Genomic DNA, 16269 nt, shown 5'->3' on the forward strand with positions numbered 1-16269 from the left:
AGCAGAAACTCTGCTCCTTTCACAGAAGTCGGCTTGGCAGGAGAACATCAGAGCCTCACCTTATATTTAGACGGGAAAAACAAACAAACCTGCGTCAAAGATCTCTCTTTTTATGATATTTCAGATTTCATTCGAATCGTGCCAATGCTTTGAATTTAGACGTCTTTTCTTTTACGTGAGTCTAAAGCATGTCCCAGATCTCCAATGTAAAGAGCTTCGAGTACGGCGATGAATAATGTGTAAGTAAGACTGAAAAACACTATTATTCCTAAATTAAATGGAGCAAAGAAGACCCTTTATCGTGCCTGACACTGTTACTGGTCTGTGAGAGCTTTATCACATGAAATGAGGCTGCAGCGACAGAAATAGAAACAATAAACCCAGAGGTTGAAGAGCCCTGTGGTCCCCTCCTTGACGACACTTTGCATTGTGTCGCGCCTCCCCCCCCTCGTCCTCCACCCCTCCTCCCGCCCCGCCGGCCTCCACCTTTGTCTTCCCTCCCCCGGCTCACAGCGAGCCACTCCTGAGGCTTTTCTTCAGGAGCGGCCCTACCACAATGCTGTTAGTGTGAAAGCCTAATAAATTACAGACCTCTCCTGATCTCATCAAACGCAGCGGCCGGACCATAAACACATAATGGAAAAGAACCTCTGAGAGGGGTTTGTGTTGGGTTAAATTGAGGTGCTCGTGTTCAAATTTTCGGATCAAATTGGGTGAAAAAGAAACAAAAGCGTTCCAAAGAAAGATGTCAAATCCTTTCTCATGTGTCACGCTCTGCTCAGACTGCAAACCTCTGCGCGTGAATCAGAGTCAGACTGCAGAACCAGCTGGGGGCATATGGAGAAAATTATTGGCATCGAAATCGGAGCGCAGAGCCGAGGGGATGTTTGGAAGTGAGGCTTTTGAAATGTACAACGTGCATTCACAATAAAAAATAAAAGCTTGGAATTATAGTTGTGAAAAAAGGCGGACTGAAAGAGTTGGTCACAGTGTGGACGTCATTGTCAGATTATTCTGATATCGTTAAAGCCAAGGTGGTTTGACTTTTTTATATTCCTCTGGGCTTTATTCAATTGGTGCTTTACCATACGACATTACTTGAAGGCTGCCCCTTTTATTCTGAAGGTCACAGGTCGACATGGAAAGAGTCCATCGAGGTCTTTGTGATTCCTGTGAACACATCTTGATTTATGTGTGCATGGATCGCCTGACAGAGCAGAATATTCTGTGCACACAAATTAAACATTTATTAACTGATCTTGGTGCAGTAATCCTTTCGTTTAGTTTGCAAATCCGTTCTCTGCATCAATATTTTTTCTACCATATAAAACCCAAGTGGCACTGTCGAAGACACTCTGCATGAAGTAGCTTATGCTGTTACTCAGCAGGGCCATGAACACTTGGCCCCAATCATTCATATTTCTTTGGAAATCATTTTGAAATATTCAGAAATGTTCAGAAATAGTGAGTTTCTGTTACCTTAGCTAGAGGAGACAGAATGTCCAGAACATCCTTAACTACATTAAAAAATATTTTATTCATTGTAGTTGTAAAGTTATAATCTCGAAGATTTCAGTTTCGTTCTCTTTGGCGGCACCTGTGGCGATAAACAGTAATTACAGGAGCACACTTCCCAGATATCCAGACAGTGCTGCATGTGTGACGTCCACGGTTGGCTCCGGTTGTGACTCTTGATTTTCCTCGCTGACGGTCGCTTTCCTTTTCAGACTGTTTGCTTCATCTGAGCGTCGAGTTTGTTTCTTTTTCTTTGGATTTTCACTTATTGTTGAAGTTGTATCTGTAGTCATCCATCTTTTCTTTGTTTGTTCAGCCATAGTAGATTACTGTTTACTCGCAACACTTGCAGAGACTGGAAAAGCAGCCGCTTAGCTCCGCCTACCCTCTCTGGCAGACCAACCACTGCTGGCTGATGGAAAACGCGTCACTAACTGGGTGCTGCTTGGGATTTTTTCCGCGAAAGTCGCCACAGACACCCAGTCTGTAATACTGTAAGGCTTTCATCAGTGGGCTCGATCACCGTTGTGTTACCTCATTCAGCGATAGATAGAGACTTAACAGACATTTATTTAATGAAAATCTTCCAGATTATCACTTTAAATACTGTTACATTAACATAATATAATAAGTGCCTGTGGACTTGATTTACTCGCAGCATGACTTCTGTGTTATTAACAGTGTGGAGTGGAGTCAAAGTGAAACACCGTGTGTACAGATTCGAGTTCCTCAAATATGACAAACAGGAAGTGACCTGTTTCGTTTAGTGTGACAAACTCACAGCAAAGGCAAATAAAGACATCACACTTTGAATTTAACATCCTGCTGAGTGCATTAATATTAGTGAAGAAACTAATGACATAAAATGTGCTGTAAAGTTACAAAGATACCTGATTTACTTTATTGATGTAACTTCAGCTTGATTCTGAAACATTTCATCTGATACACAAAAAGTTTAGACTTTGACGCGCAGCTTTTCAGGTGTCAGATGTGTCCTAGTCGCCTTTGTTTCTGTTATGGCAACAGCCCCTCCCTCTCAGCAGCGAGATGATGTTACCCTGCAACCACCTGCGACCAGCCCAACACAAAAACACCATTTATTTTGATCAGTCTGACCTCATCAGTGTTCACATGTGATTTCCATATGGGCAGCAGCAGCGGGGCTCTGGTTAGATGCAGCTCTCATATTAGATTGTGGTCAGGATTTTACCAGTTAATTAGATGATATTTGACACACCAGTTTGATCAAACGCTCCGCAGAGTCTGTGCCGCATCCGCTGTCAGAGCAGCTCCTCCATGTGCCTCTGTGTTTCCTCTTGTTTCCATAGCATTACCCCACAGCGGATTTCACCAACAACACACATGCACACATGCACACATATGATGGGTTGTAATTGCTGAGACTACAACTCTGCCTTATTGTTACATTTTGGTGCAACTTCAAAGTAAAGCACATCGTCTCTGAGCTTGGAAAGGATACTTCCCCCACAGGACCGTTACCTGGAAACGCTGATCTAATATTCTTTTGTTATGAACCCAAAATGGAAAATTAAATAAAGTTACTATTCATTATGCTTTCTCCTTCTAACTGTATTCACTAGTCAGCCTTCAGTCTGCTGTTTCTGCACACGAGGCTGCTTCAAAAGAGCTCCACAAGTCTTGAAAAACTATTGTTAACCGAGCTTCCACGTCACTTTAAGCTGCCACATTTTCATTAAACTCAGGCCTACAGACGGGATGTAAAAATCGGAGACTATGCAGTTTGGAGAACAGTTTGAGATCTCGCCACCTGATGTTGCACACAGTCTGCAGTGAAATAAGTCATTCTGGACTTTTGCTGGCATGGTCTGAAAACACCGCGCAGCCACGGAGGATGCTCGCCTCAAGAATGTGCTCTCCGACAATCGTGCCAATTTAGAGAGTAAACAAGTCCGCTGAATTCTGCACATGCTGCACATCTCGCCTTGTTCCCATCTCCCTCAAGACGCACTTGTTTTCTTCCTTTTTCTTCTTCACACAAAGGCTGCGGAGGCTTGGCACCTGAGGAAGTCAGCCAATCACAGAGTCCCTTGGATGAGCTAACTGCCATTGCTAGGCATTACATCATGATGGTGAGTCACTCCCTGGGACCGAGAGAGCAGTTAACGCATACCCAAATACATTATGGCCCGAGCCTCCCCATGACAGCTCAGCCAAAGTAAAGTGAGACGATATATGTCCCATAGTGAGAAACACATAGGAGGCCTGTCTGTCTTTGTGCTCATAATGTGCATCCAATAAACACCGTTTATCACTCAGGCGAGAGTAATCCTCCGGTCGGTCGCTGAGCTGCAGAACGTAAACTGTGTCAGACAACTTGAGCTCAGGTAAACTCCAGGACAGGCCAGGAAGTGATGCTGAAAAGGTGCTGAGTTTACAACGCGGAGCGCCACACATACACAATGTGTGTGCGGACACAAGAAACACACACTGCCTGAGGCCACCTAAACATCCCTAAATATCAGCGTCGGCCAGGAAAACATTATTTCAGCATTATTGTATTGCATGACTGTAAATAACAGAATACAACATGTTTATTCTACCTTCATATTGTTGCTACAGTATGAAACTGAGTGCATAATTATACAGTGTTGTATTCTCTTGTCCTAATGGGCATTATCCCCATTGGCTGCGGTCCATTTGGCAAATATCAAACAAGGAGGGAAAAGCCATTTAATGGAGTGCGTGCTGGAGTGCAGCAGATGTGTTGGCTGATACTAGCTTATCATCGATATATCTTATTGGCATATACACGGCGCATGCTGTCGCTACAGTTCTTGTTCAGGAGAACTTTTAGTGATCAGATACAGAAACAGTATAATTAGGATAAACTGTCTCTTTGGATGTTTTCAGACCAACCAAAAACCTTGCAGGTGTTAGTAAAGCTCCTAATCCTAAAGTCTCGGCAGCAAGTAAACACAAACTACTAATGCCAACTGCATGGCAAACAGCACATGCCGTCTATTCAGGTCGGAAAGCAGCATGCGCTGCTTGTGTCTTGAATTTAAATGGTGTGCATTCAACACGGCCTTGCACTACGTCTTCTCGCTTCTTGAGTGCACTCAACAATTCATCGCTGCCGCGTATCCCACATTCATCAAAGGCAGAGCAAAAAACGGAGATTAAGTTTTTACTGAATACCATCTAATAACCAGATCAGAACAGTGAGGCTCAGTGACACAATGTCCCCTTGGCTTTATACGGACATTAAACCTCTTTTCTTGTCATCAAGCAAAACAAAAAGACGGTCAAAGAGAGGGAAGAAGAATATTTCAAACACTGGAACAAACATCACTGCATGCATCCAAAATGAGCAACAATTATCCCTGCAGACACCAGGTGTACAAGGAAATGAGTTGCTGCTCCAGGTGGTTTGAAAAGCAGGATTTCAGAGCTGAAAATCCTCCTCGAATTGAAGACAAATACAGCAGGTGTGATACCAGGGAGGCTGCTGAAATCCAGGAACAAACTGCCTCAGACTGTCTTACACCTTCGCTTCAATGGGTCCCTAAGCTGCCACACGAGTGAAGCAGTAAAAGAAACGTACTACAGAACTGGCACTCTATATCGAGGTAACACCTATGATGATAATAGCAGAGCTGAAGTGACAATACGTTACCCAGCGAGTTAGCATAAATAAGGGATGCAAACGACGGATAATAAAGTCACATATTAAGTCTTTAGGTTACTGACACTGACTATAATTAGATTTCTTACAACAGATGACATCGTCTCCTCCATCCCAGGTAAACAACAAGGTCAACAGCAATCAGGCTACAGAGCGGAGGGAAACAAATCAGATTCTTAAGGTCATGTTGGTGCTTTTTTTTTGCAGCCATAACGTGTCCAGAACGGATTCAGACACAGACCGCAGGCCGGAGAGTGAACACTTCTGTTTATACCAAATTGGATGGGTGCCGAGGCTGAAGTGTTTACATGTGGAGCTGGCGTGTGTAAGAGCAGACAATAACAGACTTGGACACCTGGTGGTGGTGCAGCAGGAAAGTCAAGGGATCAAAGAGTCACTGACTTTTTCTGACATCGGTGTGGCATGTAGCTCGTAGCACCGGCCACCCAGACAGAAGTGTTCAGTAGGACAAGGATTCCCAAAGCGGGGTGCGCGTGAGGAAAAATGTAACGGTGGTGAAAATGTGTATTTAATTCACCAAGTGGATCGTGTGTAACTCTACTGCAGGTGGTTTAAATTAGGCTGCTGATGTTCTGATTTCTGTAACCGTTATGTTACGTTTGGTGATTGTAATTTAAACCTAATTGTTCTTTAACGTGGCTGAAGATACGACAGCATGTTCCCCATCTTCTCTCATGATGGCCTACCTGCCCGTACGTTTCTCCTTGCCCTCGCTCGTCTTCTTTGCTCTTTAAAAGTGAGGACTTGTGCGTAACGTTGTTGCAGTGTAGTTTCAAATGTAAGAGCGCATTGTTATGATCTGTTTTAATTATTTGTGCAGAACTAAACTCGATGGCTTTAATGTTGCGTTTCTTTTGTTTTTTTCAAGTGTCAGGGGTTTGGGGTTCATCGGGGTGCGTTGCATAAAAAGTTTGCTGCAGTGGAATATAACAGGTAGTATAGTTTACAGGGGCCGGGATGTGGCGAGTTAATCTGACAGAAAAACAACTTTTCTGTGAGGTGACGCTGGGAAATAAGACAGCGTGTGAAGATGCTTCCTGTGTGTGGGCTTGCATTGGAAACAATGGGTGTTTTGATGTGTGAAACACGCAGCCGGTATGTGTTGACCTTTAGTCTCATTATGATACATTATACTTCCTGTATATTTCAACAATGTCTCATGCACAAGTGCTACACACATTTTTTTAAATATTACTTTGTGACACATGAAAGAAGAGCGACAGGAACGCGTCACTATGAATAACAATTATTCTTAGCTGAAGTGTGCGATCCAAACAAAGGTTACCACAGCTGAAGCAGCTGGTGTTTCATTTCCAAGTATGTCCAATTTATAAACACATTTTGTGGTGTGGACGAAACATTTAATCTGCTCTGTACAAGAATGTTAAAACACAAGAAAAGTGTCTTTGACTTTCACAGAAAAACTACCATCTGCTCACCCGTGCCAGTCCTGGGGGAAGTAAGTTAGAATAGTGACAGACTATAAATAACACAGGGCCCCATGCTGACAATAAAGAAAACTGGAACATCGATACAAACAGTATCTATTCCAAATAAAATCGGTGCTTGTAGTTCTCCAGGCGGTTCAAGGAGGACAGAGACATCACGCTGGGATTCTGTTACGCAGTAAAGTAGTCCGTTGTCACCTTGGGCTCCCTCACCCGACTTGGCAGGCTCACTTAAACAGAGCTCTGCAGGAGGCTACGTGCCAAAGCAGCACAGATCATCACTGCTGATGTAGAGAACCTGGCGAGGTGAGGCCAAAGGACTCTGTCGAAGATGCTCGGTGTCACAGCAAACAACTGTCCGTCCACCATCGCCTTCCACCGTCTCCGTGCGCAGCGGGGCTATTAGCCTTCAGGCGCCAGCAGCTTCAAAGACTGTTTTGAATCAGAACCACTCCCAGGCATATTTTACCTGGCTGAATGTGTTCTCAGGGCACATTCACATCAAGCACGCTTTATCTGAATCCATTAGAAGCTGATACCATTTCACCCTGCTGAGAAGCCCCAGCCTTCTTTGAAGAGAACTGAAGAGTTATTTAGTCTAAGAGCCGATGCAATTCAAGCAGAACATGGGAGGTCTGAGCAAGCCTTAAGTAAGTTCGGTCAAGTGTGAGTGGCCAAATAACTTTTAAGCACATCTTATATATCAGTTTAAAGCATGTTTAATAGTATATAGACCACCAGCACGGGTCTGAAGTTCATCTGTCAGAAGCTGTCTGTTGGCATCTCGTGGAAAAATGTAAATCAACACTGAGAATGAAACAACAAACCAGTTTTTCCAGCTATGCACACACTGTAAATACTGTAATCAATTTTGCTAAGTAATGCCGTGCTGATGGAGGAAAAAACTCCTCAGAGGGATAGAAGAGGAGGTGGAGGGGGGGCAGTCCCCGTTCTGCATATCAAGCCCATCTCCCTTTTTCTGTTTTTTCTCCACACGCTGAATTCCCTATAGGACGCCATCACACAATGCAAATCACTCACGGTCCCTTTTCATGCACTGATTAATATGCGAAGACAGCCCATCCTCATCCGACAGTCAGCGGAGACGAAATGTAACAGACGAGTCGTTTTGAACTTATCTGCACTTTTTGATGCGGTGCGAAGAAGAACTGTGAGATGACATGAATTTATGGATAATTTATCAAAGCCCGCTGCCTTGAAGTGCATCTCAGTCTAATGTCAGAGAATCTTTTGACCTTTCTGTGACTTTTTATCCACAGATCTGCGAGGAAGCCACGGATGACATTCAGACGAGGCTATAATTAGAACAGTTATGTGCCTCTGTTCTTTGTGGATGTTTGGATGAAACTGAAACTTACTTTGGGATTATCGCTGAAAACACTTTAAAGTGCCGGACGAGAAATTATGGAATCGATGGCACATTGGCAACTTTTGGGATGATACCAGAACTATATTTCTCAGTTGATTTTACAGATTATTGATTGTGTTGATATTGTTTATCAGCTCGGACACTAATCTTAAACCCCTTAATGTTGTTTATGATTCCCTTTGTAGATTTATCTCGAGGTGTCCACACAGAACTCACCATTGTTTCATGTGTGAATCACTTTAATGGCTGCAGCTTAAAATGAACCCAGTGAAATTGCCGTCTAGATTTAATTGCCCCTCCTATTTAAAACAGTTTTTTGGTTCCACACAGTTCTTCACATTCACTCAGACGATGTTCAATATCCCTTCTTCTTTGCCCAAAGAGTTTTCAAAGAAGTTGGTCGCCGCTCATTTCAATACGAAGCTCCGTTTGACTGGAATAATCTTCCTTCATCTCTGAGATCCATTACCTCTCGCTGCTGCTTCAGGACATCTTTATTTTCTTATCTTAAAACAACCTGTTCATGCTTTTGATTTGTGTGTACTTCAAACTGTATTAATTATTCTGTATGTTTATGTTACGATCCAGGTCACTGTATTTATTGTAAAGATTCTGCTTGTACAAAGCTGAGGGGTGAGGGAAATGTCTGTGTCAGTGCCCCATCCGTCCAGGCTGCCCGATCCGTCCTGCGCATGCTCATACTTATTCCTGCCCGATTCGTACCTCACGTGTGAACGTCTTTTTTTTAATAACTTTTTTAACAACACAATATAAGACAAATACGCAACACTGCAATACAAATAACAATACGTGGCCATTATTAGCCTACATAAAAGCACAGAAAAGTTGCACAACTGCTTGTTTTATTAACATTGATTGTTAAAAGAACTCTGTATTATACATACTTATTAGATAATTTGGTAAAACTAGCTAATTTGACAGCCAACCCAATGACACAACTCTAATCTAATGTTACACGCCAATTCAACCGCCAGCACACGAACACAGTGAGTCGAGCGATGCATGCGCAGAACGGATCGGGCAGCCAGGACGGATCGGGTACTGACAGTCTGTACTGCTGTGTATGTTTGTTATGTATAGTTGTTTTGTTTGTGCATGTTTTGTGTTTATAGGACCCCCTTGAAAATGATATGCTGCATCTCAAGAGGCCATCCTTTGAATAAATCGAAATATAAGTAAAATTCGGGGCACATGGTGTCAAATTCGGAGGGTTTCGAGGCTATGAAACAAAACAGGAAGTGCATTTTAAAGCTGTAGTATCCTCTTTATAGGAGGATTTTTATTCTCTGGCTGTTCATTAATTACACTCTGCTTTTTCCTTCTCTAATGGAAAGATGTGTCGATCCTTCTTAAGGCCTTAAACAGCATGAGTAGGCCTTTGTCCTGTCTTTAAATGGATCTCTATCAGTGTTACATATTTGGCTATCTTGGGCAATCCAGCTTTCCTTTAACGTGTACAAATGTAACAAATATACACAGCTTTATGGCATGGTCCAGTTTGAGTAGTTACATCCATCACAATTAAAATACTTCTCTTGAAGTGTTGCATTAATCTAACTTTGTTGGTTTCATCTGTGCATCAAATGCAGAAGTGATAAACTTTGGCTAACAGAGAGAATACAGTAACAGTACAATTGCAACGTTCTAAAGTAACACACACATCAGCAGAAGAATAAGAAGCAAGTAAAAGAAGATGGAAAGAGAGGGTAATGAATGCAGTTACAAATTAAGTGTATGCAAACTTCAGCAGCAGCGGCGATTCTACATCTGGCAAATCAACTAAACTTGTAATTATGCCTCAGTGAGCAGTCATCTTGTGATGCTGCCTCTGCTTTTATAATAACTGTACAGTAGCAGTGCGCAGTATATGGCTGAGTATGGGCTGAATCCAAAGGGGGTGCAGCTGTAATCTGAGCAGCTCCAGTGCTGATGAGAGTTTGATCAAAATAAGCTGTAATAAATTGGTACAAAATGCGTACATGTCACATTGAATTCAGCGTGGATCTGGTCACAACTGCAGAGCAGACTTCTGGAGTTCTGCAGAAACCAGTTGTGTTCAGAGAGCAGACTAAAAACGCCTTATAATTTTCCCTTGTTTGGCTTCTTTTTCCAGTTCCCCTAAGTCAAAAATAGCCTGTATTATTTTCATAGTGGCTTTGAACTCACCACAGCAGTTAAAGTCCCATATGTTAGCCATTTAGGAATTGTGTATTTTCTCTCGCCCTCAAAAACTGAAACGCTCTTCTTTTTTTGGACTTCAGCTCCGTGCTTGGTGCACAAAAACATTGTTTTAGATCTAGAGGATCACTCAGTAGACTTCACAGTTCACTTGGTCGAAAGAATCAAAAGCACATGGGCCTGCTTTGCTCCTGAACTCAGTATCTGAAGTTACTTAAAAATGTATAAATGGACTGGCAGGTGCACGGCAGTAACTGGGTGGTCAGGACAAAAGCTGCATTAGAAAAGCACGAAAGGCCGCTTTGGTGCCGGCTTGTTGTTTCAGGTACGGATGAAATGAAGAAATACAACTGAGGAAGTCCAGTTCAGAGCAGTAGATGCATGAGTCTGCCAGACGCCAAACACTGGACAGCAGTTTATAATACCATCAGGGAGATTTTACAAAGGATAAAGGATTTCATAACAAGTTGTGACGAGGAAAAAACAGCTGGATTTACCTCTTAACGCCCAGCAAGTCAAAAAACAAAAATCATACAAACTATATGTAAGTGTCAGTCGCCTTTGAGTATACCATTCGATGTTAAAGGAGCAGTTCGCCCCTGGAAAAAGCCACTGCTCCACTAAGCTGGTGTTCTCTGTAATCAATAGAAGCAATAATATTTGAAACTGGCGCCATAGCTGTGGAGAAAGTTGTACAAACAGCTCGTGGTTTCACCCATTTTACATTCCTACAACACCCAGCATGCATTGCGCCCCTCCCTCTGAAAGGAACAGCCCAGCGAGAGACACTGGAGTGAAATATTACCGTTTCATTGCAGGCAGTGACTCAGAGCGGGACATAATCTGAAAGACGACGAGAATATACCGGTGGATCGTCTAAAAATTCTTCAGGTCTGCAGTCTACATTTCAAACCTGATGATAATGAATGAGACATGACATCGGAGGCGGACGTTGTCTGGCGGAGGTTTTCCAGGGCCCATTGGAGAAGCGGATAGCGTCCTTCCCTGCATTTTTTTCCTAACATAATGGCGTTGGCTCCCCATAATAGCATGAGAAGACTGAGGTTATAAATCAGTGAACTGGCCCTTTAACATAAACAGATAACGGCACATCAGCCTCATGCTGTACACCTGTGGGACTGTAGAAATGTTCTTGTTTCTCTGACTGGCCTCCATGTCTTTACACTATTTCAGGTTGCAGATTAATTACCATGGATATGTTGGATCGCTCTGATAACAGTGTCAGAGCAGGAATTACACACTGGACTCGACCCATTTGGCTGCAAACAGGAAAAGCCGCTGTCCGTGTCCACTTCTATGATCATGTTTTATTTCATCTGGACATTACTCAGTCTTTTTCTGGAAGGTGGACTGACTGAGTGACTGACTGACTGACTCCCCATCATATGTTTGTTACTAGCCTCGAAATTTAATTATCATCGAGCTGGAACAGGAACTGGAAATCAATAAATGTAATTAAATTGCTCAGCCTTCAGACTGTGTGATACTGTCATTACCCTTTTAATAAACCCCAGGCCTATCAAATAATGTGATCAATTTCTTTGAATGTCTTCCCCCATTGCAACAGTGCAGCGCAAAGGCACAGTTGTCTAATTATCTCCCTCTTGGTTCCTTTCATTTTCCCTCCAATACGAGGCGCAGTGAAGTGCGAGGGCGTCAGAATGCTTCGACGGGATCATGAATCATATAGAAATGGATGAACGTATCCAGAGTTCTTGGTACCACACCGCCCTCTACACCGCTAACAGCCACCGGCCGACGGTGTTTGGGTGTAAAATGAGGAAAGAAATACTCATGTTAGAATACCTAAAACAAACAGTAAAACTACAAAGCTCGTGTTTCATAAGCTGCTTAAAGGTCAGCTGGATGTACATCAGAGGTTTGCAAACACTGTCAAGTCACAGGGGTGCTGTAAGGACAAGGCACTTATGCATGCTATGCCTGAAGTTAGCATTGCATGATTCCATTGACAAAAAACAGCATAAAATACTCTCCTTTGCAAACAAACCTTATAATACTAGTTGTGTTCAGCAGAATAACATTCACAAATGATCACCATGTTTGTGGTTCTGGAAAGAGAAATGCATTCATTGCCAGAAGTAAAAAGCTGACATTATGCTGGGACTCAATGATTTATCGTTTAACAATTGCGATGCGCGTGTGTCGACAGTCACATCGCCGGACAAGCAACATTGAAGCAAATTAACCGAAACACGTCAAGCAGCTGCTTTTCTGTTACTCTGTGCAAAACGAAAACTCGCCATTTTCTCATTTTCCACAACTGATCTACGGATACAGGCTGTGTTCGAAATGCTGTACTATATTAGCAGTAAATGCACTATGCAGTATGCAAACACAAGCAAAATTTACAGAATGCCAAAAATACCCGGATGTCATACAGATTCAGAAAAAATCTCCAGTATGCATCGGACCAGTCTAACTCGCCTGCTGAATCCCACAATGCAAAGCGCTGGAACGTCACAATGACCGTTGAAATGACGGACGGCAGCAGAAGAGCAGAAGGGGGCGCTATAGCTAAAGAAGCGGCTTTTTTGCTGTTGCTGTGCTGTTGTTTACTTCTGCTTTACAAAACCGGAAACTTGCGCCTGCCGTTGCATACGGTAAATTTGAACAGCTCTGTACGACATACTACCGCCGAACGCAGTGCACAGTATGCAGTATGTAGTATATAGTATAAGTCTTTGTGATCTCACTGTAGTGTGAAGAGTGAACTGCCCACTGTGCAGATTCTGTGTGTCACCTGCATGTAAAAGTATTTACTGACTCGTTCTTATGTTGTAGAACAAAATGTTAAAGCTAGTACGCTTGTGTTAACTACAGACCTAAAACCCACTGACTTTGACATGACTGAACTCACCGAGCAGTTTATGAGACTCTTTCCTGCAGCACTATGATATAATCCTCACAGATTGGCCTGGATAACAATACTGGACAATTATTGCTTACCGAGGATATATTCAATAGTTTGTCCACCAGAGGGAACTGACACGTTCTTTTTTATTTCTACTTTAAAATATCAGGCTCATTATGTGGGTCAGGCTTGTTTCCCTGACACAAGTTAGACTGAAGCCAAACATAGTTAAAACAGTATTAAGAACACTGCAGACCTGTAGCATGTGCAGGTGGAACTGTGAAATCCAAACCTGCAGTTAGAATAATCAACCTTCATATTTTGGATAATGTCCACCAAATTGAATTATTGTTTTATTAAACTATTCTTCTTCTCTCCAAGGACCCCTGAGGGTCCTCGAACCCCACTTGCAGCAGACAGTTGCGGTCTATAGAAAGAGGGGCAGATGCAGGGAGGGAGGGAGGATGTGAGAAGCAGAAGAGGTGGGGGTTTCGGGGGAAATGGGTCCCCTCCCGCTCTATAGGCTATAACCATGGGAGCTCTTGGATTGGAGCCTATTGTATACATTGAATGACTATTCAGTCGTCTTCAATGGATGACGAATTTCCCCCCTACCATCCAAATTAAATACCACGGACAAATGTCAACAGCGTTTTGCGCCTAAAAACGCACTGCGCTATCAAGTTGGAAACTCCGGTGTGTTTTTTTGCATGATAGAAAAAAACAGAGAAACAGAGACTATGTCACACAAAGGAGGTCAAAGGCTGGTTAACTATATAATCAGACTGGTGGTAAACTCTAAAATCCAACATTGACACACGGCGCAGAATACTGTTTGTGTGCCAAATCCGATGATGACCAGGGTCGTAATGGTGGACGCGTCTAAACCAACCAACGAGAAGAGTTCTGGCGCGTGTTTATCAGAAACAAATCGAATTTCATCCGGATGAAATGTCCCTAAACCTGTTTTTAGTAGACTGAAACAAAGCATCCTCGCGAGGAGCGAGCGACGCTCCTCAGACTCCATCCTCGGTGCGTCACGGCTGACCCAGCACAAGTGAGAAACCCGTGGGGGGCTTATGCGTGTGAACATATGTCGTTAAGTTAAAGGTTATCTGAAACCGTTTTATGTTCAAAAACGGCTGCAAACAAGCAAACATAGAGTATAAACAATATCTGTTAGCGTGCGGGGACCATGAAAGCGTCCCTGCACCACCAGCCCTAATCTCCGCCAGCATCCACTAACCTTTACCCACATAAATGAACTCACAAGTCACACAAAGACGCAGCAGCACGTGTGGGTACATATTTTCATCGAAATGACAGACACATACAGTGTGCATTAACTCTGGGAGGACAGCAGCAGGACCTATGGTGGCACATTGCGCGGACATATTCAAAAATGCACCGAGGCAGCGACTCCTGACAGGAGAACTAGAAATAAAATACCTTGAACCGGGATGAAACGCGTCCCGTTTGCTAGCTTACTTCACGCTTTATTCGGCTCAAAGGCAGGGAAAACTCTCACTTCTTGCAGAAACTTTTGGTACAATCGTGGCGAATTCTGCAGAGCACCAGCTCTCTAACCTAACGCCACTGGTCCGGAGTCAGTGGCAGGGATGCCGCTGGCGGGACCAGAGGATGCTGCCCCAGAATCAACACTGCTCGGCCTGCATTTTACAGGTTTTGCACCGGCCACAGCCTTTGAATTAATCTCCACACAGCCTATTATGAATAATAAATAAGTCATCTTCTTACCTGCACAGCCAATGAATAGCAATCCCCAGATGAGGTCCCTTATTTGAAGCATTGTAATGTGTCACAGATATTCTCCTTGAAGAGCAGACGCACTTTGAACAAGCGATGTGTCTTTACTCAGAGGGATAAACAGATATCAGCTTTTTCCCAGAGACAACAACTGCTACCGGACGGAATTTTGGTCCTTGTCGCTACCCTTGTTCGCGGCACAATGAGTGACAACCAGCAGCCGTAGCACGCACTCGCGCACACACATGCACTCAATAGATACCAACACGAATTACTCCGCCCGGTAGGCTATAGGCTACACACACACACACGCAAAGAGAGAGAGAGAGACACACACACACACACACACACCGAGGGGGCGGGCTGAGGTGAATGCAGTAACAAAGTAGTGCGCGGAGCTGCCAGTGTAGACAGCAGATGGTCACCAGTGGGTCTAATTCGGATTACTGGGCTTACAAAGCAAACTAGCTAACAGTGTTTTAGAAACACATAAGGCTACACGCTTAAAGTGAGGACTAATTATAGCTGTGATTGATATGAAATGAGAAATAAACAAATAAACAGAAATCTTACATGAAGTAGAAAAATAAAATATAAGTACCTTTTTATTTAATCTAAATCACAAAATATATTTGCATGTTTTGGCACAGGTTTCCACGGAACTTTATTATATATTATTATTTTATTTTATTTCAAAATAATTGAATGAGACTTTCCTCAAATAAATGCTTTAAACTGGTATGGTAGCCTACTAAATAGAGATGCTACAGTGTGTTAAGACCGCTTTATAAGCAAGTCGTGTGGAGTTGAATCTGCTGCTGATTTATTGAAGTATTTCCTGATTCTGATTCTAAAAAGGCGCTGTTTATTTGCATTATTCTGCAGTACAGCAAGCTGTTAGCACAACAATGACTTTATAAAGTTAATATGGCCAAACTGTTTGCAAGAAGAGGCTCCAGCCAAACTGCCATATGAGCATTTGAAGTGGTGTTTGCATCCGCCTTGATGAACTCTCTGTTTGGTCATCAAACTCCTGAGGGAAATATCCCTCTTTAGCTCGAATGGTCAACTAGCTTAATAGTTGCTAACTTTGTAGCTTGCAACCTGAGCTCTGCTCTCCAGTCATGTATACTGCATGCAAAAATTAACCAATTTAAACCAAACATGTATCAATGGTATTATAGATGCTGCTAATGAAGGAGGAGAAATAAGCTCTGCAGCAGCAGCAGGAGCAGTTTACCTGAGACATGTACCACAAATACAAGCGGCTAACAGTCCAAAAGAGTGTGTGATAGAGCTTTTCAATTTGGCTAACTCAGCCTGACCTTATATTAGCTTCAGCTTAACTTTGAACCTTCTTTCACTGCAG

General features: G+C 43.0%; 1 protein-coding gene across 1 annotated transcript in view; it reads right to left on the minus strand.

Annotated features, from left to right (window-relative positions):
* The window catches only part of LOC138605581 (neural cell adhesion molecule 1-like), a 296228-nt gene extending 281148 nt beyond the window's left edge, over positions 1–15080 (minus strand). Inside the window, exon 1 of the mRNA XM_069677942.1 lies at positions 14892–15080. Coding sequence (XP_069534043.1) covers positions 14892–14943 — 52 coding nt within the window. The 5' untranslated portion in view covers positions 14944–15080. The remainder of the gene's footprint in view (positions 1–14891) is intronic.
* Between the last annotated feature and the right edge of the window lie 1189 nt (positions 15081–16269).

Source organism: Semicossyphus pulcher, unplaced genomic scaffold (assembly GCF_022749685.1).
Source record: "Semicossyphus pulcher isolate SPU_LCO1_2020_fin unplaced genomic scaffold, fSemPul1.0.p SCAF_10, whole genome shotgun sequence".
Taxonomy (NCBI): domain Eukaryota; kingdom Metazoa; phylum Chordata; class Actinopteri; order Labriformes; family Labridae; genus Semicossyphus; species Semicossyphus pulcher.